At 39.7% G+C, this 24,715-nt stretch overlaps 1 protein-coding gene across 3 annotated transcripts in view; it reads right to left on the bottom strand.

Annotated features, from left to right (window-relative positions):
- Nucleotides 1-24,715, bottom strand: part of STK32A (serine/threonine kinase 32A) — a 157,075-nt gene that overhangs the window by 6,000 nt on the left and 126,360 nt on the right. Inside the window, exons 9-11 of one of the 3 annotated variants that reach the window (XM_053566319.1) lie at nucleotides 24,458-24,574; nucleotides 21,479-21,604; nucleotides 19,587-19,715 (exon numbers count right to left, since the gene is read on the bottom strand). In XM_053566319.1, coding sequence (XP_053422294.1) covers nucleotides 19,587-19,715; nucleotides 21,479-21,604; nucleotides 24,458-24,574 — 372 coding nt within the window. The remainder of the gene's footprint in view (nucleotides 1-19,586; nucleotides 19,716-21,478; nucleotides 21,605-24,457; nucleotides 24,575-24,715) is intronic. The other 2 variants (XM_053566321.1, XM_053566320.1) reach the window with 2 other exon arrangements.

Raw genomic sequence — 24,715 nt, 5'->3', positions numbered from 1 at the left:
TCAGGTGAGGAGTTTGAGACCTGTCTGTGCAACACAACAAGACTCCATCTCTAAAATCATTTAAAAAATTGACCAAGCATGACAGTACATGCCTGTGGTGCTAGCTATTTTGGAAGCTGAGGCAGGAAGATCACTTTAGGCCAGGAGTACAAGGCTGCAGTGAGCTATTAGCTAAGATTGCACTCCAGCCTGACTTTCCCTGGCAACAGAGACTCTCATCTCTAACAATAAACAATCAAAACCCCCAATAAAAACAATAATACCTAACCGTAAATCCTGGGAGAGGGGAACATCAGATTTCTAGAGGTACCACCTTAGATTCAAATGTCCAGTTTTCAATAAAAAAATAGTAAGTCATACAAAGAAATAGGAGAGTGTGGCACATTCACAGGAAACAAATCACAAATAAATCAACAGAAGCTATTCCTAAAAAAATACTCGTTAGCAGATCTAAGACAGGTCTTTAAAATAACTATCTTAAAGGTACTCAAAGAACTAAAGGAACAAAATGTGAACAAACAAAAATATTAATAAAGAGGTATACAATTTAGAAATAAGCCTAATAGAAATTCTGGAGCTGAAAAGTACAACAACTGAAATTAAAAAATTAACTATAAGGTTTCAAAGGCATAATTGAGCAGGCAAAGGAAAAAATCAGCAGCAAACTTGAAAATAGGACAATGGAAATTATTGACTCTGAGGAACAGAATGAACAAGAGATTAAAGAAAAGTGCACAGAGCCTAAAGGATGTGGGAACATTATCAGGCAGAACAGTGGATGCATTGTGGAAGTCCCAGAAGGAGGAAAGAAAAGAAACAGAAAGAATATTTGATGAAAGACATGAATATAGACATCCAAGAAGCTCAATGAGCTCTAAGTAAGATAGATTCAAAGAGACCCATGCTGAGACAAATTATAATCATAATTTCTAAAGCCAAAGACAGAAAGAGAGAGAATCCTGAAAGCAGCAAGAGAGAAGCAACTCATCACCTATAAGAGATTCTTGGTAAGATGATCAGCAGATTTCTCATCAGAAACTTTGAAGGCTGGAAGGTAGGGGGATGATCTATTCAAAATGCTAGAAAAGAAAAACATATCAACCAAGAATTGTATATCTAGCTGTCAAAGATCAAATACTCACTGTCAAAGATCAAATACTCACTGTCTTTGAAAAGTGAGGGAAAAACTAAGACATTTCTCAATAAACAAACCTAAGGGAATTCATTACAACAGGATCTGCCCTGCAAGAAATGCTCAAGTGAGTCCTGCATGTTGAAATGAAAGGACACTAGATAGCATTGTAAAGCATAAGAAGTAGAGGTTTCAACAAGGTAAATATACTGGACAACTAGAAAAGCTAGTATTATTGCAACAACAGTTTATAACGTTTTTTTTTCCAGTTTTGATCCACAATTTTTTCATTTTTTTTAATGTTAAATCATAGCTGTGTACATTAGTGCAATCAAGGGGTACAATGTGCTGGTTTCATATACAATCGGAAATATTCTCATCAAACTGTTCAACGTAGCCTTCATGGCATTTTCTTAGTTACTGTATGTAGACATTTGTATTCTGCCTTTCATTGAAGTTTCGCCTGTACCCATTCTAAGATGCACCATGTAGGTGTGGTCCCACCCATTACCCTCTCTCTACCCTAACCTCCCCCCTCCCTTCCCCTTTCTTGGCCCTTTCCTCATATTCTTGTGCTATAGTTGGGTTATAGCCTTCATATGAAAGCTATAATTTAGCTTCATAGTAGGGCTGAGTACATTGGATACTTTTTCTTCCATTCCTGAGATACTTTGCTAAGAAGAATATGTTACAGCTCCATCCATGTAAACATGAAAGAGGTAAAGTCTCTATCTTTCTTTAAGGCTGCATAATATACATGCACCACAATTTGCTAGTCCATTCATGGGTCGATGGGCACTTGGGCTTCTTCCATGACTTAGCAATTATGAATTGGGCTGCAATAAACATTCTGGTACAGATGTCTTTGTTATATTGTGATTTTTGGTCTTCTGGGTATAAACCTAGTAAAGGAATTATAGGATCAAATGGCAGGTCTATTTTTAGGTCTCTAAGTATTCTCCAAACATCCTTCCAGAAGGAACGTATTAGCGTGCATTCCCACCAGCAGTGTAGAAGTGTGCCCTTTACTCCACATCCATGCCAACATCTCTGGCTTTGGGATTTTGTTATGTGTGCTATTCTTACTGTGGTTAGGTGATATCTCAAAGTAGTTTTGATTTGCATTTCTCTGATGATTAAGGATGATGATTTTTTTCATGTGTCTGTAGATCTTGCATCTGTCTTCTTTAGAGAAATTTCTCTTCAAGTCCCTTGCCTACCCTGAGATGGGATCGTTTGTTCTTTGCTTGCTAATAACGTTTGAGTTCTCTGTGAATTCTGGTTATTAGACTTTTATCAGAGGTATAACCTGCAAATATTTTCTCCCATTCTGAGGGCTGTCTGCTTGCTTTACTTACTGTGTTCTTGGCTGTTCAGAAGCTTTTTAGTTTGATCAGGTCCCAGTAGTGTATTTTTGATACTGCTTGAATTGCCTGGGGAGTCCTCCTCATAAAATATTCACCCAGGCCGATTCCTTCAAGAGTTTTCCCTGCACTTTCTTCAAGTATTTTTTATAGTTTCATGTCTTAAGTTTAAATCTTTTATCCAGTGAGAGTCTATCTTAGTTAATGGTGAAAGGTGTGGGTCCAGTTTCAGTCTTTTATAGATCGCCAGCCAGTTCACCCAGTACTATTTGTTAAATACGGTATCTTTTCCCCTGAATGTTTTTAATTGGCTTGTCAAAGATCAAATACTGGTAAGTAGCTGGATTCACCTCTTGGTTCTCTATTCTGTTCCAGACATCTACTTCTCTGTTTTTGTGCCAGTACCATGCTGTTTTGATCACTATCAATTTATAGTACAGTCTCAGGTCTGGTAGTGTGATTCCTCCTGCTTTGTTTTTATTGCTCAGTAATGTTTTGGCTATTCGAGGTTTTTTCTAATTCCATATAAAATGAAGTATTATTTTTTCAAGATCTTTAAAATATGACGATGGAGCTTTAATAAGAATTGCATTAAAATTATATATTGCTTTGGGTAGTACAGACATTTTAATAATGTTGATTCTTCCCAGCCATGAGCATGGTATGTTTTTCCATTTGTTAACATCTTCAGCTATTTCTTTTCTTAGAGTTTCATAGTTCTCTTTGTAGAGATCTTTCACATCCTTTATTACGTGAAATATCCCGAATATTTCATCTTCTTTGGCACTACTGTGAATGGAATAGAGTCCTTGATTGTTTTTTTTGCCTTGGTTATTGTTGGTATATATAAAGGCTACAGATTTATGGGTGTTGATTTTGTAGCCTGAGACATTGCTGTATTCCTTGATCACTTCTAAAAGTTTTGTAGTAGAATCCCTAGTGTTTTCCAGATATGCGATCATATCATCTGCAAAGAGTGAAAGTTTGATCTCTTCTGACCCTATATGGATACCCTTGATTGCCATTTCTTCCCTAATTGCAATGGGTAAAACTTCCATTACAAGGTAAAAGAGCAATGGAGACAATGGGCAACCTTGCCTGGTTCCTGATCTAAGTGGAAATGATTTCAATTTAACTCCATTCAGTAAGATATTAGCTATATGTTTGCTGTAGATGGCCTCTATCAGTTTAAGAAATGTCCCTTCTACACTGATTTTCTTAAGTGTTCTGAACATGAAGGGATGCTGGATATTATCAAAAACTTTTTCTGCATCAATTGAGAGAATCATATGGTCTTTATTTTTTAGTTTGTTTATGTGCTAAATAGATTACATTTATAGATTACATTTATAGATTTACGTATGTTGAACCAGCTTTGAGACCCTGGGATAAATCCCACTTGGTCATGGTGTATCATTTTTTTGATGTATTGTTGGATTCTGTTTGTTAGGGTATTATTGAGTATTTTTGCATCAATATTCATTAGTGATATTGGTCTATAATTTTCTTTTCTTGTTGGGTCTTTCCCTGGTTTGGGGATCAAGGTGATGTTTGCTTTGTAGAATGTGTTGGGTAATATTCCTTCTTTTTCTATATTTTGGAAGAGCTTTAGTAATATAGGTACTAGTTCTTCTTTAAAGGTTTGGTAGAATTCTGAAATAAAGCCATCTGGTCATGGGCTTTTCTTTTTAGGGAGATTTTGTATAGTTGATGTATTTCAGAACTTGATATAGGCCTGTTCAACATTTCCACTTCATTCTGGCTAAGTCTTGGTAGGTGGCGTACTTCCAGGTATTGGTTGATTTCTTTCAGATTTTCATATTTCTGAGAGTAGAGTTTCTTGTAGTATTCATTAAGGATTTTTTTAATTTCTGAGGGGTCTGTTGTTATTTCATCGTTACCATTTCTGATTGATGAAATTAGAGATTTTACTCTTTTTTTTCCTGGTTAGGTTGGCCAAAGGTTTATCTATTTTATTGATCTTTTCAAAAAACCAACTTTTGATTTATTGATCTGTTGTATAATGCTTTTGTTTTCAATTTCATTTAATTCTGCTCTGAGAATGGTTACTTCTTTTCTTCTGCTGGGTTTGGGGTTGGAGTGTTCTTCCTTCTCCAGTTGCTTGAGATGTCCCATTAAGTTATTAACGTCCTTTCTTTCTGTTTTCTTGAGGAAGGCTTGCAGTGCTATAAATTTCCCTCTTAGGACTGCCTTTGCAGTATCCCAGAGGTTCTGGTAATTCGTGTCTTCATTGTTGTTTTGTTCCAAAAATTTGGTGATTTCCTTCTTAATGTCATCTTTAACCCATCTATCCCTCAGCATAAGGTTGTTTAGCTTCCATGTTTTTGTATGGGTATGCAGATTCCTGTTGTTATTGAGTTCAACTTTTATTCCATGATGGTCTGAGAAAATGCAAGGAATAATTTCTATTTTTTTCAATTTGCTGAGGTTAGATTTGTAGCCTAGGATGTGGTCGATTTTGGAGTATGTTCCATGGACTGATGAGAAGAATGTCTATTCAGTTTCGTTGGGATGAAATGTTCTGTAGATGTCTGTTAAGTCCAGATGTTGAATGGTTAAGTTTAAATCTAAACTTTCTTTGCTTAGCTTCTGTTTGGAGGATCTATCCAGCACTGCTAAAGGGGTGTTAAAATCTCCAACTACTATGGAACTGGAGTAAATCATGTTGCTCATGTCTGTTAGAGTTTCTCTTATAAATTGAGGTGCATTCTGGTTGGATGCATAAATATTAATAATTGAAATCTCATCATATTGAGAATTACCTTTAACAAATATGAAGTGTCCATCCTTATCCTTCCTTATTTTGGTTGGTTTAAAGCCTATTGCGTCTGTGAATAGGATTGCAACGCCTGCTTTTTTCTGCTTTCCATTTGCCTGGAGTATAGATGACCATCCCTTCACCTTGAGTCTATATTTGTTTTTTAATGTAAGATGCGATTCTTGTATACAGCAGATTTCTGGCTTCAGTTTTTGTAACCAGTCAGCCAATCTGTGCCTCTTTCGAGGACAATTTAAACCATTCACCTTAATTGAGAATATTGATAAGCCTTTCAAGAGTTCAGTGGACATTTTTACTCCTTTTGCCACTGTGGAAGTTGGAAATTGATCAAAATTTTCTGGGTGGGTTTACTTTTGTGGTGGAGTATTACGCTGGTCTTTATGGAGGATAGGTCTGAGAATATCCTGGAGAGCTGATTTAGTTATGGCAAATTTCTTCAACATGTGAATGTCATTAAAGTATTTAATTTCTCTGTCATAAATGAAACTCAGTTTAGCTGGGTACAGGATCCTGGGTTGAAAGTTGTTTTGTTTTAGGAGATTAAAAGTCGATGACCATCATCTTCTAGCTTGAAAGATTTCAGCAGAGAGATCTGCAGTCATTCTAATATTCTTCCCCTTGTAGGTGATGGTTTTCTTTTGTATGGCTGCTTTCAGAATTTTCTACTTCATATTAACTTTAGTGAAATTGATTATTATGTGTCTGGGGGATGTCTTATTTGGGTTGAGTCGTGCTGGAGTTCTGAAACTGTCTGCTATCTGAATTTCAGAATCTCTTGGTATGTCTGGCAAGTTCTCCTTCAGAATCTCATAGAGAAGAGACTCTGTGCCTTGTGAAGCCACTTCATCACTTTCGGGGACCCCTATAAGACGAATATTGGTTCTTTTTGAATTATCCCAGCGCTCTCTGAGAGAGTGATCTGTCTTTGCCCTCCATTTCTCTTCCTCTTTGAGAGTTTGAGAATGTGAAAGCTTTGTCTTCAATGTCAGAAACCCTTTCTTCTGCTTGCTCCATTCTGTTACTGAGGGATTCTACTGTGTTTCTCAGATCTTTGAGAGCTGCAACTTCTTGTCTCAATGTGTCAAAATCTTTGGTCATTTGGTCTTTGAAATTCGTTGAAATCTTGAGATATCTTTTGGGTTACTGCTTGGAATTCTAATTCGATCTTATTTCCTATCCAGATTCTGAATTCAAGTTCTGACATCTCAGCTATTTGTTTGTTCATGGGATCTTGTGCTGTGTCTGCCCCATTGATCCTTGGGGGAGTTGATCTACACTGATTATTCTTACTGCCAGAGTTTTCTGTTGATTTCACCTCATGATTGTTTTTCACTATTGCCTCTGGCTGTCGTCAAAGTTGGGGAGGTGTCTCTCCAAGATTAGACCCCAGTGGGATCACTCTATTGTTGCTGGATTTTTGTAGGGAGTGACCCTGTGTAGTTCCTCTGGGGCTGCCCCAGCCAGGGAGTTCTGGTTGTAGAAGCAGTTCTGGAGTGTGACACACCTGGATCCAGCAACAGGGCAGAGTGTGGTGAACACCGTTCTGGGAGTGCCTGGTGCCCAGTGACTTTGGCACAGAGAACCCAAGGCTCCAGCAGTCTCTGGCCAGGAGAAGGGCTCTGTGCAGAGGCAGGGAGGGCTCCGGAGGTCACACGGCTACCAGAGTCCCTGGCCAGACTAGTGGGCTGGTGTGGAGGCAGGGAGGGTATAGGAGGGAGGGCGCAGGGTTGCACGGTTCCCGCAGTTCCTGGTTAGGGCGTGCAGAGGCCCGGTGGGCGTGGGTCGCAGGTCGGGGGTCGCGGCACAGCTCTTACCGAGGTCCGGGCGGGCGCCGATCACGGTCTTGGCGCAGCTCTTATGGAGGTTTGGGGCGGGCCAACTTTTTTGTTTTCTACATGATGTAAGAGACTAAAACATTTTTCAAAAACAATAGTCTAAATACTAGTATTATTATAACTTTCATTTGTAGGTTCTAGCTGGATTTTATAAATAGACTAAAAACATCTCTCCACATTGAATCTTGAGAGAGTATTCCCTTCAAAAAGTACTAAAACTCCAGCTAGTATTTAGTATTTAGACTACAGGCACCTGCCATGTTAATATACTTCAGTGTTGGTTATAAAAGCCTTCTTTATTTTTTTTTTTCATCATTTGCTTTCAATATGTTTTGATGATTTTTTGATCATAGTGAAAAGATCTGACCTCAAAAAGGGTTCATGTTCAATACGTTGTCTTTCCTCTGCTTTAGGTGGAAAGGTTTAAGAAGTCTGGTTCACTGGATAAGTCAACTGGATAAGGAGTAGCCAAAAAAAAAGGAAAATGAAAGTAGGGGTGAAGCAAACTGGTCCCAGTTGGATTCTGGCCCCTTTTCTAGGCTTGTGCAAAGGAGGACGAGAAGGGGGGAGGAGCAGGGAGAGAGGGAAAGGAGGGGAGCAAAGAGTGCAGAAGGGGAGGGGGAGAAGACTAAAGGGTTATATATAACTGAGAAGGGAAATGATGGTTATCAATTGTAGGACTCACTAGGGATGAGCATGGCAAACAGTGATTAAACTATCACGCACAGAGATGGCATCAGAAATTACTGAAGGGAGGGGGCAGGGACAAGATGGCTGACTGAAGCCAGCTTTCCACAGAGGCTCTTGTCCAGAAGGAGAGTTAAAGGACAGAAATTTAGCAAGTAACCTGGTGGATTAGAGCTGCACCAAGAGAGAAGGTTGAAGAACACACGTCAACCCTGCTGAGGCGAGCTGCGACCCCTAGGATACAAACAAAAGGTACAAAATCCATCGCCAAGTGGACGGGAGTCCCCTCCCCCATGAGAACCGCTCAGATTGCCCCACAAACAAATGAGCAGAGTTCAAAGGTCCTCCCACTACACTCCATGGGACAGACCCTCTAAAAACTGGACCTACCTCCCTTACTATGGTGCCGTGGCATTCTCCTGCTGGGCATAAAACTGAATAAAACTTTATATATTCTCTACCTGCAACTCTGAGCTCCCAGCACTCCCCTCTGAGGAGACTCTCACTCTGAGGTCTGGAAGCCTATCCCCCAGGAGTCCAGATTCTTGGGTGATTTCTTGAGGGGTGTGGACAGGGCCTAAACCGCAACTGGTTAGTGCTGACTCTGGGACACGGGAGTGAGGAGAGGACGGTCATCTGAGAAGGAACCACCCCGAAGAGGTGGTGCCCCAAGGCGCAGAGCAGCAACTGTCTCTTAGCAACAATAGGGCTCACTCCCAGATATTCTGAAACCACACGCCCTGTCTCCCTGGGCAACCAGAGGAGGCTAGGCATCTACTCAGGTGGCAACCACCATGGAACAGATCTGGGACAAAAACGCAGGCCTCGTGAGTAAAGGGTTTGCCTGAGGTGCTACCGGCCTGGGTGGAGGGTGGGGACTAGAAACGCACGCACAGAGTTTGGAAGTTCCCAGGGTGGGGCTGACCCAGAGGACCACAATACTGAGCCTAAGACACACGTGGCCCTCAGGGGATCATCAGCCTATAGACAAAGGCTGATGCTAGAGGCTAGAACTGACAGATAACCAAATACAAACCTGCAGGAGCAAAGACAAGGCCTGAGGTGCAGGCTCTGGAAACTCAAAACAGCTTCTCTTCTGCAGGGGAATATGGCAGGGACAGAAACAAATTCCTGCAAAATTGTTCTGTTCTGTTCTGTCAGTAACATCAATCAGGGGCAGGGTTGGAACTGAGTGAACACCCCCCAGCCTCCATCAAGCGCCCAAGGTTGTCAGGCCTCACCTCCCCCGCTAGATAGAGGAAGAGCGCAGCGGCCTGGCTGAGCAGAAATAGATTTCCTGTGATTCAGGCAGGTGCAAACCCTGGAGTATCTGTTTACTACAGGCAACAGGGTCAAAGCCCTGTAGGACTATCAGTGACTGGGTGTGACATAAGTGCAAGGTGGGGAAGGAGGCATCAACCTTCCCAGACTGATGTATTTGCTGGGTGGGTCCTCCTGACTCCCCGGAGCACTGGAGCAAGCCATATCAGAGTAGTCACCAGACCCCTACAATCCAGTTGCCAGAGACCTTTTAAACTCTCCCACCTGAGACAGGTGCTGACTGAGACAATTGATTTGGACCTTTTGAACTGAGCCAATCACCTGAGGACTATTCAGGTGGTCCCCTGGGTGTGTGGTTGTAGGAAAGTTTGATTATCCTTTTCCAATTGTTGCCTATGGGGGATGGGGTGACTTAATTGCTGGTATTTCTCCACAGCTGAGACTTCAACCCAGAGTAACTGTTTCACTAGGGTTGAATAGAGACCAGCTGAAAACAAGACAGAACCACTTAGCCCCACCACACCAAACAGATCCCCAGTTTCTCAGGCCATAGCACTGTACGGGTCCTCGACAAAGCTCCAGGGGAAAAATCAAACGGTGTAAAACAATCATGGGGTGGAATCAGTGGAAAAACTCTGGTAACATGAATAACCAGAATAGATCAACCCCCCCAAGGAAAGCTATGGCAGATGTTAACTGAAGATCCCATTCATAAATAGCTGGCCAAGATGTCAGAAATCAAATTCAGAATTTGGATTGCAAACAAGATTAATAAAATGGAGGAAAATTTGGAATTAGAAATTCAAGCAGCAATTCAAAAGTCAGAATTAGAAATTCGAGGAGAAATTCAAAAGCTGTCTCAAGAATTTAACGAATTTACAGACAAAGCCACCAAAGATTTTTATGCACTGAAGCAAAACTTTGTAGCCCTCAAAGATCTGAAAAATACAGTAGAAGCCCTCAGTAACAGAGTGGAGCAACCAGAAGAAAGGATTTCTGACATTGAAGACAAAGCCTTTGAATGCTCCCAAACTCTCAAAGAGGAAGAGAAATGGAGAGCAAAAGCAGATCATTCTCTCAGAGAGCTCTGGGATAATTTGAAGAAAGCTAATATCCACCTCATTGGAATCCCTGAAAGTGGTGAAGTGGCCTCGATAGGCACAGAGGATCTTCTCCATGAAATTATGAAAGAGAATTTTCCAGACATGCCAAGAGATTCTGAAATTCAGATAGCAGAGAGTTTTAGAACCCCAGCACGACTCAATCCCAATAAGACATCCCCCAGGCATATCATAATTAACTTCACAAAAGTTAATATGAAGGAGAAAATTCTCAAAGCAGCCAGACGTAAGAAAGCCATTACCTATAAAGGGAAGACTATTAGAATGACTGCAGATCTCTCTGCTGAAACTTTTCAAGCCAGAAGAAGGTGGTCATCAACTTTAAACCTCCTAAAGCAAAATAACTTTCAACCCTGGATCCTGTATCCAGCTAAACTGAGTTTCATATATGATGGAGAAATTAAATACTTTAATGACATTCATATGTTGAAGAAATTTGCCATAACCAAACCAGCTCTTCAGGATATTCTCAGACCTATCCTCCATAATGACCAGCGCAATCCTCTACCACAAAAGTAAACTCACTCATAAACTTTTGATCAAACTCCAACTTCCACAGTGGCGAAAGGATTAAAAATGTCCACTGGACTTTTGAAATACTTGATACCCAAAATTTTACCAGACTTATCAATATTCTCCATTATTATGATGGTTTAAACTGTCCTCTAAAGGGGCACAGGTTAGCTGACTGGATACAAAAACTCAGGCCAGATATTTACTGCATACAAGATTCACATGTTACCTTAAAAGACAAATATAGACTCAGGATGAAAGGATGGTCATCCATATTTCAGGCAAATAGTAATCAGAAAAAAGCAGGTGTTGCAATTTTATTTGCAGATACAATAGGCTTTAAACCAACAAAAGTAAGGAAGGATAAGAATGGTCACTTCATATTTGTTAAGGGTAATACTCAATATGAGATTTCAATTATTAATATCTATGCACCCTACCAGAATGCACCTCAATTTATAAGAGAAACACTAACAGACATGAGCAACTTGATTTCCTCCAGCTCCATAATAGTTGGAGATTTCAACACTCCTTTGGCAGTGTTGGATCAGTCAATAAGAAGAAGCTGAGCAAAGAAATTTTAGATTTAAACCTAACCATCCAACATTTGGATTTAGCAGACATCTACAGAATATTCCATCCCAACAAAACTGAATACACATAATTCTCATCAGCCCATGGAACATAGTCCAAAATCGATCACATCTTAGGTCACAAGTCTAACCTCAGTAAATTTAAAGGAATAGAAATTATTCCTTGCATCTTCTTGGACCACCATGGAATAACAGTTGAGGTCAGTAACAACAGGAATCTGCATACTCATACAGAAACATGGAAGTTAAATAACCTTATGCTGAATGATAGCTGGGTCAGAGATGAGATTAAGAAGGAAATTGCCAAATTTTTGGAACAAAACGACAAAGAAGACACAAATTATCAGAACCTCTGGGATACCGCAAAGGCAGTCCTAAGAGGGAAATTTATAGCACTGCAAGCCTTCCTCAAGAGAATCGAAAGAGAGGAACTTAACAACTTAATGGGACATCTCAAGCAACTGGAAAAGGAAGAACATTCCAACCCCAAACCTGGTAGAAGAAAAGAAATAACCAAAATTAGAACAGAATTAAATGAAATTGAAAACAAAAGAATTATACAACAGATCAATAAATCAAAAAGTTGGTTTTTTGAAAAGGTCAATAAAATAGATAAACCTTTGGCTAACCTAACCAGGGAAAAAGGAGTAAAATCTCTAATCTCATCAATCAGAAACGACAAAGATGAAATAACAACAGACTCCTCAGAAATTAAAAAAATCCCTATGAACATTACAAGAAACTTTATTCTCAGAAATATGAAAATCTGAAGGAAATAGACCGATACTTGGAAGCGCGCCACCTTCCAAGACTTAACCAGAATCAAGTGGAAATGTTGAACAGGCCCATATCAATTTCTGAAATACCATCAACCATACAAAACCTCCCTAAAAAGAAAAGCCCGGAACCAGATGGCTTCACGTCAGAATTCTACCAAACCTCTAAAGAGGAATTAGTACCTATATTCCTCAACCTGTTTCAAAACGTAGAAAAAGAAGGAAGACTACCCAACACGTTCTATGAAGCAAACATCACCCTGATCCCCAAAACCAGGAAAAGACCCACCAAGAAAAGAAAATTATAGACCAATATCACTTATGAATATATATGCAAAAATATTCAACAAGATCCTAACAAACAGAATTCAGAAACACATCAAACAAATTATACATCATGACCAAGTCAGTTTTATCCCAGTGTCTCAAGGCTGGTTCAATATAAGTAAATCTATAAGTATAATTCAGCACATAAACAAATTAAAAAACAAAGACCATATGATTCTCTCAATTGATGCAGAAAAAACTTTTGATAATATCCAGTATCCCTTCATGATCACAACACTTAAGAAAATTGGTATAGAAGGGACATTTCTTAAACTGATAGAGGCCATCTACAGCAAACCCACAGCCAATATCATATTGAATGGAGTTAAATTGAAATCATTTCCACTCAGATCAGGAACCAGACAAGCCTGCCCATTGTCGCCACTGCTCTTTAACATTGTAATGGAAGTTTTAGCAACCACAATTAGGGAAGAAAAGGTGATCAAGGGTATCCATGTAGGGTCAGAAGAGATCAAACTTTCTCTCTTTGCAGATGATATGATTGTATATCTGGAAAACACCAGGGATTCTACTACAAAACTCTTAGAAGTGATCAAGGAATATAGCAGCGTCTCAGGTTACAAAATCAACATTCATAAATCTGTAGCCTTTATATATACCAACAATAACCAAGCTGAAAAAACAGTTAAGGACTCTATTCTATTCACAGTAGTGCCATAGAAGATGAAATATTTGGGAGTTTATCTAACAAAGGACATGAAGATCTCTATAAAGAGAACTATGAAACTCTAAGAAAAGAAATAGCTGAAAATGTTAACAAATGGAAAAACATAACATGCTCATGGTTGGGAAGAATCAACATTGTTAAAATGTCCATACTACCCAAAGCAATATACAATTTTAATGCAATCCCTATTAAAGCTCCACTGTCATACTTTAAAGATCTTGAAAAAATAATACTTCATTTTATACGGAATCAGAAAAAACCTCAACTAGCCAAGACATTATTCAGAAATAAAAACAAAGCAGGACAAATCACACTACCAGACCTCCGACTATACTATAAATCCATACAATCAAAACAACATGGTACTGGCACAAAAACAGAGAAGTAGATGTCTGGAACAGAATAGAGAACCAAGAGATGAACCCAGCTACTTACGTTATTTAATCTTTGACAAGCCAATTAAAAACATTCAGGGGGGAAAAGATTCCCTATTTAACAAATGGTGCTGGGTGAACTGGCTGGCAACCTGTAGAAGACTGAAACTGGACCCACACCTTTCACCATTAACAAGATAGACTCTCACTGGATTAAAGATTTAAACTTAAGACATGAAACTATAAAAATACTAGAAGAGATTGCAGGGAAAACCCTTGAAGAAATCAGCCTGTGCGAGTATTTTATGAGGAGGACCTCCCAGTCAATTGAAGCAGCTTCAAAAATACACTACTGGGACCTGATCAAACTAAAAAGCTTCTGCACAGCCAAAAGCACAGTAAGTAAAGCAAGCAAACAGCCCTCAGAATGGGAGAAGATATTTGCAGTTTATGTCTCTGACAAAGGTCTAAAAACGAGAATCCACGGAGAACTCAAACGTATAAGCAAGAAAAGAACAAGTGATCCCATCGAAGGCTGGGCAAGGGACTTGAAGAGAAATTTCTCTGAAGAAGACAGGCACACACCCTACAGACATATGAAAAAATGCTTATCATCTTTAATCATCAGAGAAATGCAAATCAAAACTACTTTGAGATATCATCTAACTCTGTAGGATAATATTTAGAAATAAACATATCCTACATCAAGCACACAAAGTAAATTCAGTGTAAGTTAAAATGACTTGCTTTTCTTCCAGAGGCTTAAGGGACCTGGACCCCCCAGGACACACACAGAGTTGGCTTGCCTGGAGTTAAACATTCCACAAGTCCATTCTCTGAATCTTTGCACCCCATGAAGCCTGAGATCAAAGGGCATGCTGCCCTTCCTCAGAGATACGGGCCAGAGGGTTGACATATTTTAACAACATATTGTCAGAGGTCTGTAGGTACTCTGCCCTGAAGGAAAGACACAGTCATTACTTTATACTGAGTAAACTGAGCGAATGCCTAAATATATTCTTCTATTAACTCTGTTCCCCTGTGGCTACTTTCTTCTTTGTGATCTTTCTTTAGACACCTGCTCGGGCATTAGTCAATGTTTAGAAGAGGTTTACTACAAAGGTGATTGTATTGATATGATGACAAAATATTTCCTTTCAAGTTAATTTCAGATAGGTAAAATAAGATAATGATGAAACTAATAGATAATAGATTAAGTGTGTACGTGACTAGAAAAGTATAAAGTCAAAACCTGGAATAAAGATTTTTGCTACATGCCATCTCATTTCCTGTAGTCTTTTTCTTGATTTAATAATTACAGGAGTGAGTTTACATCCACGGCAAAGCTGCTGTTTATTCGCATCTCCGGTCACACAACAAACTCCAGTAAGATTAGCCTATATCACAAAATCCCAAGATGAGAGATATTGGTGAAAAGGGAAGGTAGAAAAGGGAACACTTCTACACTGCTGGTGGGAATGCAAATTAATACATTCCTTTTGGAAAGAAGTTTGGAGAACACTTAGAAATCTAAAAATAGACCTGCCATTCAATACTATAATTCCTCTACTAAGCATATACCCAGAAGACCAAAAATCACATCATAACAGAGATATTTGCACCAGAATGTTTATTGCAGCCTAATTCATAATTGCTAAGTCATGGAAAAAGCCCAAGTGCTATTCGATCCATGAATGGATTAATAAATTGTGGTATATGTACACCATGGAATATTATGCAGCCTTAAAGAAAGATGGAGACTTTACCTCTTTCATGTTTACATGGATGGAGCTGGAACATGTTCTTCTTAGTAAAGTATCTCAAGAATGGAAGAAAAAGTATCCAATGTATTCAGCTCTACTATGAAACTAATTTATGGCTTTCACATGAAAGCTATAACCCAGTTATAACCTAAGAATAGGGGGAAGGGGGAAAGGGAAGGGAGGGAGGGGGGAGGTGAGCGGAGGGAGGGTGATTGGTGGGATTACACCTGCGGTTCATCTTACAAGGGTGTATGTGTAACTTAGTAAGTGTAGAATGTAAATGTCTTAACACAATAACTAAGAAAATGCCAGGAAGGCTATGTTAACCAGTGTGATGGAAATGTGTCTAACAGTCTATGAAACCAGTGTATGGTGCCCCGTGATCGCATTAATGTACACAGCTATGATTAAAAAAAAAAAAAGGGTTGATTTCAAAGCAAAAAAAGAAAAGAAATTTCTGAAGGGTTTAGAGCAGATAAAAATGTCAGGAGGCAGAAAAAGAAAACTTAGGTAGTTTGCCTCAATAAGAAATGTCACTCATTTTGATTTAAACTTACTGAATGGAGAGGGATAAAGTGGAGAATATTCTGGAAGCAAAGAAAGTACGGAGGCATCTAACAGGGGCATAAAAAGAGCCACAGGAAAATAAAGAAGTGAGGAGTCAGTTAGTGGAGGAGAAAAGTAAAGCATCACAATACTTTTGCCAAGCACTTTACAGGTGCTCATTTACTCAGTGCAAGTCTACGAAGTGAGTACAAGACTAACTCTATATAAATAAGGAAACTACAACATGGGAACTATGCAAAACTCAAGTAATTTTGCTCTACTTAATCACATCCTGACTCTATAGCAGTGTATTTCAACCATTACTGCACATATAGAATCTCCTGGGCCACACTCCAGATTCAGATCAAATTGGTCTAGGGTGGAACCCAGATAACAGCAGGTTTTTAAAAATTTTACAAATGATTTAAGTGTGATGCTATGGTTAAGAAATATTCCACTATAGCACAGACTTAGATGAGGAGAAGTCCAAGGAATCATATGATAATGAGCTTTTGGCAGCACATAAATCCAAAACTTGACACATCTGACAGTTAATATGGAGCAAGCACTATGCTAAATGTCTACCTACATTATCTTATTTCATCCTCAGGACAAAACTAGGATATAAGTCCTATCACTATTCTTATTTTGTATACGAAGTCACCTTGCTTAGAAAGATCACATGACAATATACTACATTGCCTTAATCTTTTAACAACAGAAAAAATTCACAAGCCATCAACTCTTAATGAAGAGAGGGAAAGTGTAAACTCTAATTTAACAGATTTTTAAAAATCTATGGAGGGTAGACTAGACCCTTGGCATGGTACTATCTTTATTAACATTGTTTATTCGACTCATAGAAATTATCATTGCAGATCATTCCATGCCCCTACGTTCTGGATATTAATAGGGTAATCCTACCCCTTTGAAGTCCTTATTATAAGTTTGGAGCTTTCCAAGCCTGCTTCCTTCTTCTTAGTACTCTCTAACGCAATTCAAGTCCTTAAGACTCAAAACACTACAGAACCTTCTAAGATGTGTGGGTGAAAGAAGTAAGATCACGAGATGAGAAGGAGAATATGTCCCCTTTCCCTTATCCCTGCACCTAAAAGAATGTCATCATCTGCATCATTAATAAAAAAGCAGCATCTCGCAAATATTTCTAATAAAGGCTCTTTTAAGCCTCCTAGATTTCAGAGATGGTTGCTAAACCCTGCGAACATAAACCCTACCTTCTAGCAAGTATAGGATGCTGGATGGCTCTCTTACTTAATAATGTGTTGGCTAATAATAATATTTACATTTACATGTCTTTCCCCAAGGGTGTGAATATCTATAAATTATCTTTAGTAGTTGAGAAAAGCATCTGAGGCAATACTTCCTTAGCTCTCTTCCTATAGGAAGAGGTTAAAACACAAAACAAAACCCAAAAGAACTGTACTAAACTTCTAATTTAAACACAGAATTTCGGGGTCTTGTCTCATTTAAATTAGTATTAATGAACACCTGCTCTACACTTGACCCTATGGGGAATATAAATAAATAACTATATCTCTGTAAACATACTACGTGCTAGAATTACATAGCAAATAACATGACACTGTTGGTCAGCTGTCATCAAAAACATAAATCCTGTAAGCATAGAGGAGTTTGAAGAAAGCATCAGTTCACTTAGGAATTTTGAAATGGTTGAACCCATTCTTAGATGTGGCTGACTGTATATGTGCATATGTTTGTGTGTATATTTATTATAAAGCTATGTTAACCAGTGTGATGAAAGTGTGTCAAACGGTCTGTGAAGCTAGTGAATGCTGCCCCATGATCATATCAATGTACACAGGTATGATTTAATAAAAAAATAAATAAATAAAATAATAAAAAAAATCAATTTGTTTAAAAAAGTATATTACAGTAGGACTTTTTTCTCATACACAGAATAGGCAGGGTAAAGGTTTCTCCTTTAGAAACTTTAGGATAATGCCACAAGACTTTTAAACACTCACGGATACTTCCTACTGTCTGCAACCACCTGCCATTGCATTTCCTTTGATAAAGATACACCTATATCCTGAGGATATATCGGCCTTGAAATGCCCCTGTCAACTCTTGTCTCTCTGCCTACCTCCACTCAGCCTAGAGGAACCAGCCTAATCCTCATGCTTCACTCAGGCCCAGTAAACTCCAAGAGAACTTTGTGTATCTAATGGAAGGACTCACTACCTTATCAGAGACATTTCCTAACACAGCAAGTACTTTACAATCATTTGAATGAACGAATGAATGAACATAATAAAATGTTATTATTAAATATGCTGCTAAGTTATTAAAATAAGCTGCTAAGACTGACTCCTCAAATTTAAAAAACCTTGATATAAAAGAATGAGGACAGAGTGCTACTTGGAGGTTCATGATCTTTCTGTTAACCAAGGGCCCTAGATCCAGCTTGAGCCAAGTTCTGTGGGGTCACAGGAAGGAGCAAGTTTGAAAAGGCAGCCGGTTGTGATACAAAGAATAATGGATAATTGGAGGAAGATGGTTGAAGTGACAAGCCGTAAGGAGTTGGGTTTGTAGCACAGCTAAGCACTCCTTAGACAGCCCTAGAAATGCCCTTTATGGTGAGATCTGGCAAGAGACTAGTCGTGTGATCAAGTGAGATGGGGATGTGGGCTTTGGTTAATTAGCCATTAAAGGGTATCGTGGCCCCTGAGGACTAGAGAAATTAAGAACATCGAGGATATTTATTATTTGTGTGCAGTGCTGCCTTCACCACAGACTACGAAATCTTTGAGAACAGGGCTGACACTGAGCACAGAAAGTACATATCTCATTCATGTCCAACTCCAGTATTCAGCATGGGACCTGGAAGATCATAGGCACTATACAAAGTAGACAGGTGGATGATAAGTGGATGGAGGCATGGTTGGGTGGGTAGGTGAATGGATAAATGAGTGGATGGGTGAATGGATGTTTGCATGGATAGATGGATGACCATCAGAGGCAAAATAGATGTTTATCACTTCACCATCATTGTAATGCATAGAACCATATGCAAGTATAAAATCCTACTGAGTCTATGCAAATTTCTGCACTGAAATCTGAACTCTGACTCTCATAGAGAATAATGTGCTTAGTTATAAAAAATTAATTTAATTCAGTCTGAAATCCAGCAATAGTGCTTGGCTCTAAGAATTCCCTTGTTCCTATGAACATACACTTTCTCCTTCTGGGAGCCTTGATATCACAAAATTCTGCCTGTGCCAAAGAACAGACACCACCTCTAGGGCTGGCTGCTCTCAGTGACTCCTAAAAGCAGCATTGGGGCCCAAAACATACAGTGTGTGCTTTGAAACCTGCCCCTTGACCATAACTTTACGGGTAGTCATCTGATCTACGCATTGTCAATTATAGTCTCTTTTCCAGGAAATTTCTAAAGTTGGAATTGAGCCCTGCCAGAGTTCAATAACTGAGTCAAGTTAATGGCAGAACTCTACAGAGAAAGTCTGCAAGTGAATGAAACACTGCCTCTAGGTTCCCCAGAGCAACCCTACTCTGCCCTTTCCCCCCGGGCGGTTAGCTTCTCCTTGCCTTCCATAAAACCGCAGACACAGGGTGCTGAGGTCATCTCCCTCTAGAACAGTGGTTTTCAACCTTCCTAATGCTACGGCCCTTTAATACACTTCCTGTGGGTCGCAGGCCACAGACTGAGAACCGCTGCTCTAGAAGCTCTCAAATGAACTGCAGCCAGGATGTCCATGACCCTGAGTTTGGCAGAGACCTGCTTACCTGAGAGGAATCACATTTCCTCATCTCCTTTTCCTTCTTTGCTAGACGCTTCTTTTTCTTGTGAAGAGGTTTCGACTCCAAAATCATCTCTTCGAGTTCAAAGGTGGGATCACAATTCAGCCTGCCTTTCTGTAAGGAAGGTAGGTCGGTTCAGTGTTCAGATTCCTGTATCACTATAAAAACACACCAGACCTAACACAGAAGATAATACTTCATCTTAGCAGAGTGGTCTAGGGATAATAAGCTGAGATTCCTACTCTAAACTTTCTATTATTTGTTGCCAGCATTGTTTTTCATATTCTTTGACTTTATATTTTGTCTATTTTTCTAAACTTCCAGTTATCCTTTAGTGAGTAAGAAAGGAAACCGAATGACGTTACTTTGCTGAAGTTCGAGCTTTTGGGTCGTGTTTCTCAAAGTGAATGCTAATGACCAGGTAGATCAGAGGCACTTGAGTTGCTTGTTCAGCCTCCAGGTTTTCAAACAGACTTCCCAAATCAGGGTTTCTGACTTCAAGGCCTAAGAACCTGTCCTTTAATAAGCTCCCCAGGTGATTCAGATTCACCATCAAGTCAGGGAAGCATAACATTGATGGCTAATTGCACACAGGAGGGGAGGAAGCAAAGGGGTGGTCCCAGCCCTCCAGGGTGTCATGCACCAACATGATACACGCTGCCCCTACCAGACTCTGCAAAACGGACAGGTAAGAACTTGACCCCACCCTCCTGGTGTCCTACAGGTGGAGACTTCCACCCCATGAATTCCATCAGGTTGCTTTCTTCTTTCTCTCCCTTTCCACTTTTTGGAGCATGCCCCCTGCTGTTTTCACATGAAGGCTCACACTCTCACATGATAACTACAGCAAGCAGCTCACTTGAGCTTAAGAATAGAAATCTCTGAATTGGTTCTACAGGCCCCTTTAGAAGCCTACTGTTCTGCCCAGTATATCCACAACTGAACTCAAAAATTTAGGTCCTGGGCAGGAGGACCTAGCGGCATCACTGGGGCCCCTTGGCCTCAGTAAGGTTCTGGACTGTGGCCTTTACCACTGTTGTGCACCAGGTCACAGATGCCCCTTGGCTGGGTACATATCCAGTGGGATTATTACTCTTTGACTATTAGCTTTTACAAATACAGATCCCTGAAATAGAACCAGCAAGGGAAGAGGGATGAATGATAAAAATAAACTCCTCACCCCAACCCCAAAAGTTTCCAATCCTTTAACTCACAGACTTCCATAGATACAAATTTCTACATCTTTAGAATCAGAGAAAAAAATTATTTTTATAAGTAGATTCATGAAAATAACTATTTGGGGTCTGGAACTTGTTTCCAATAAAATCATATCACAAAAAAGTGTCAGAAGCTAGAATCCAGAGGCAAATGCACCTGGATTAGAATTCCAAATTGAGGCGGGGTACAGTGGCTTACCCTTGTAATCCTAGCACTTTGGGAGGCCCAGCTGGGTGGATCACCTGAGCTCAGGAGCTTGAGACCAGCCTAAGCAAGAACAAGAGTCTATCTGCACTAAAAATAGAAAAAGTAGCCAGGTGTTGTGGCACCTGTAGTCCCAGCCACTGGGGAGGCTGAGGCAAGAGGACTGCTTGAACCCAGGAGTTTGAGGTTGCTGTGAGCTATGATGGCACAGCACCCTACCAGGGGCGACAGAGTGAGGCTTTCTCAAAAAAAAAAAAAAAATCCCAGTTTGACTACTTGCTGGGTTGTTTGGTAACCAACTTACCCTGGGTGTGCCTCAATTTTCTCATCTGTAAGCCAGAATTTGGGCTCTCTGACAACACGGTGTGATCATCCATTGACACAATGTGTGGGTCTGGCACACAGACTAATGTCCCCGAATGAGAGTTATTAAGGGTTTGTTAAGATCGACTCACATTAGGAATAAAACCTGGAATGAGCCTCTTCTGCAAAACTGCATCCCAGTTAATATCATTCATAAATGGGAAGTTCTGAACATCAGACAGCTGAGAAAATCGTTGGTCTGGATTAGGTTCAAGTAGCTGCCAATGGAATACAAACATCAAAATCATGAGAAAGGTCAAAACATAGGGTGATAGAAAACCATACACATTCCCTCTAAAGGTTTTCAAATGCAGGACTGAAGGAAACAATTCAGTTTCCTCTTTCCTTCACCCCATTAACAAACACTGTCAACTTGACCACACGTGATAGAATGAACAGTAAGCAGAGCTTTGTGATGTGGTGAGTAAAAATAGCTTTTCTTACTGAGTCAAACATATCTTCAATTCTTGACATCATTACTTACTAACTATGGGTAAAAGCTTGTTCTCTAAACCTCAGTTTACACATCTGTAAAAAAAAAGGAATAATAATCTTATTACATAACGGTTGCAACCAGGATTAAATGAGCCATTTCTACAAAGTATCTAATAAAAGGCCTGCTCATATTAGGTGGCATACAGTACTATATTTTCACAAGTGAAACACATTTCCCACGAAAAATTTTAGCGATTTTTATAACTAAAATAGATTTGGGGTGGCCCAGTTAAGGTATCACCAAAGTTAGTGTAGTTCTGGGTTTTACTAACTGGGGTAAAAGATTTTTTTCCCTCTTAACCATTACTGGGCCAACATCACATCCACTGCGTGGATCACGTAGGAAATGCCAGTTGCTTTTGAGCACAGTCCTGGAGATGAGAACCCTGACGTCAGGGCATAATTATAAGGTAAAGGCGGGCTGTCTTAGAACTAAGGAAAATTTGCTTATGGAAAATGAGCTCTCTCTTCTCCATCTTTGGCATTACTGATAATAATATCTCTATTCTAAAACGGAAAGTTTGACCCCTAACAAAAGATACAAATTTTAAATCCTTTGCCCCTAAAGTTCTTTTTCCATATCAACCACAACTTGTGCAATTTTCTCTTGCTTCCATCCCCCCCCACCAAAAGCCAAGCCTATCCTCTTGGGGCTCCTCATTTTTCTTTTGCATAATCATTCAACATACACTATTGAGATCCTCCTATAATTATTTTTAATGAACACCTTTTTGGTGAACACAGGCACTTTAAAAATTTAGTGGAAGTTATTGACCTCATTTCTTCAAATTTTACCACCTGTCGGGCTCTGCATTACACACTGGCAATACCAACATGTACAAGTTAAACACAGTCCTTACCCACATGTACCTTAGAAGAGAACAGTAACCCAAGAAGCACACAAATGCTATGTATACTTTTAAACTCTGAAAATGCTATGAAGGAAAGAGAATGTTACGTGAGCTAACAACAAGGCAAGGCTTTCCAAGGAGAGGATATTTGAGCTAAGCGAGGTAGAAGGGGCAATTGTTCTTTTATTTTGTTTGTTTGTTTGTAGAGACGGAGTCTCACTTTACCGCCCTCGGTAGAGTGCCATGACGTCACAGGACCCACAGCAATCTCCAGCTCTTGGGCTTACACGATTCTCTTGCCTCAGCCTCCTGAGCAGCTGGGACTACAGGTGCCCACCACAACGCCCAGCTATTTTTTTTTTTGTTGTTGCAGTTTGGCCGGGCCTGGGTTTGAACCTACCACCCTCAGTATACGGGGCCGGCGCCCTACTCACTCAGCCACAGGTGCCGCCCGGGACAATTGTTTTTTGTTTGTTTTTGTTTATTTGTTTTAACTTCCAACCACTGAAACCAATATGTGGTCTTATTGTGCATGGCCAGTGTGCAGCTCCTCACTGTGGACAACTTGTGACTTGAGTTCAACATCATCCAAAGAAGCCTGTACCCTGTTCAGTGAGACCGTCCATTGGCCATGTACTTAGATGCTACAGAAGTATCAAATTGCTACAAATGTTTCTAAATGCTTTTCTCAATTTCTATACTTATAATGGACCTCTGGAAAACAATTCATGGACTTAGAACCAGTCAGTGTATCATACTGAGTAGTAATGATCTCTAGGAGGAAGTTGGAGGAGCTAGGGTTGGAATCAGTATTCCAGGAAGTGATTCACATGTGCAAAGGTCCTGTGGTGAGAGAGAGATTTGTATATGAAGTCAAAAAAGGTACAAAAGTCCAAAATAAGGCTTGAGAGGCAGTTAGAACCTTTGTACCATACTAATTACTTTAATCTTCTAAGAACAATTGGGAGACACTGACCTGCCCTTTGAACAGATTACTATAGGGCAAGTGAGGAACAGAATTGAGTGGCAAAAATCTATGGCAGCAAGCTCATAAGGCCATACTGATAGCAGCTGGGATGGGGAGATAGTAGTGAAAATGGAGAGAAGTGAAAGATTTAAAAGATATTCAAAATGTTAAGTGCCAGAACTTGTTGGTGCATTGGGTATGGATTTGACAGATGTCTCCTGGTTTCTAGCTTGTGTAAGTGGATGGCTGGAGGAGCCAGTCACTTAAAGAATGACTGCCAGAAGAAATTCAGAAAGTACAGAAAGATTAAGGATTCTATTTTAGACACACTGAGTTTTAGATGGTTTGGGAATATCTAAGGGGGATTGGGAGTTGATTTAATGAAGCCATATATTTGAAAATGATTAGCTGCAAATACCATTGCAACAACGTATATTATCATGACTGCCCCCAATACTGTAGACCAGGCGTCCTCAAACTGCGGCCCACAGGCCACATGAAGCAGTGTGAATTGTATTTGTTCCCGTTTTGTTTTTTACTTCAAAATAAGATATGTGCAGTGTGCATAGGAATTTGTTCATAGTTTTTTGTTTTTTTTTTTAAACTATAGTCCGGCCTTCCAACAGTCTGAGGGACAGTGAACTGGCCCCCTGTTTAAAAAGTTTGAGGATGCCTGCTGTAGACGAACTGCTACCCTTAAAACTACAAAGCCTGCTTCCTCTTATCACTTCTTTTTCACATACAGTCTTCTTTCTTACCTTTTTAAGAAGTGACACCATTTCCCGTGACCAGGCAGAAGGGTAAGTCACAATAGCAGTCTCAAACATGTGTACAATTTCCTTGCTGGAAGTACTGGAGCGAATATGGTATGGTCTCTTAAGGGAGAGAAGAAGTAAGGGTCTTCATTTTTATAGCACAAAAGAGAAAAGTTTTGTTTTGCAAATGTTTCCAAGCTAAACTTTCAATCAATGAAGTATCAATATCAATTTCTAACCCTGTTGTATTGTCCTGTGTGT

The sequence above is a fragment of the Nycticebus coucang genome, chromosome 17, assembly GCF_027406575.1.
Source record: "Nycticebus coucang isolate mNycCou1 chromosome 17, mNycCou1.pri, whole genome shotgun sequence".
Classification (NCBI taxonomy): domain Eukaryota; kingdom Metazoa; phylum Chordata; class Mammalia; order Primates; family Lorisidae; genus Nycticebus; species Nycticebus coucang.
Note: the sequence above shows the minus strand (reverse complement) of the source record. Positions and strands in the feature narration are given on the sequence as shown.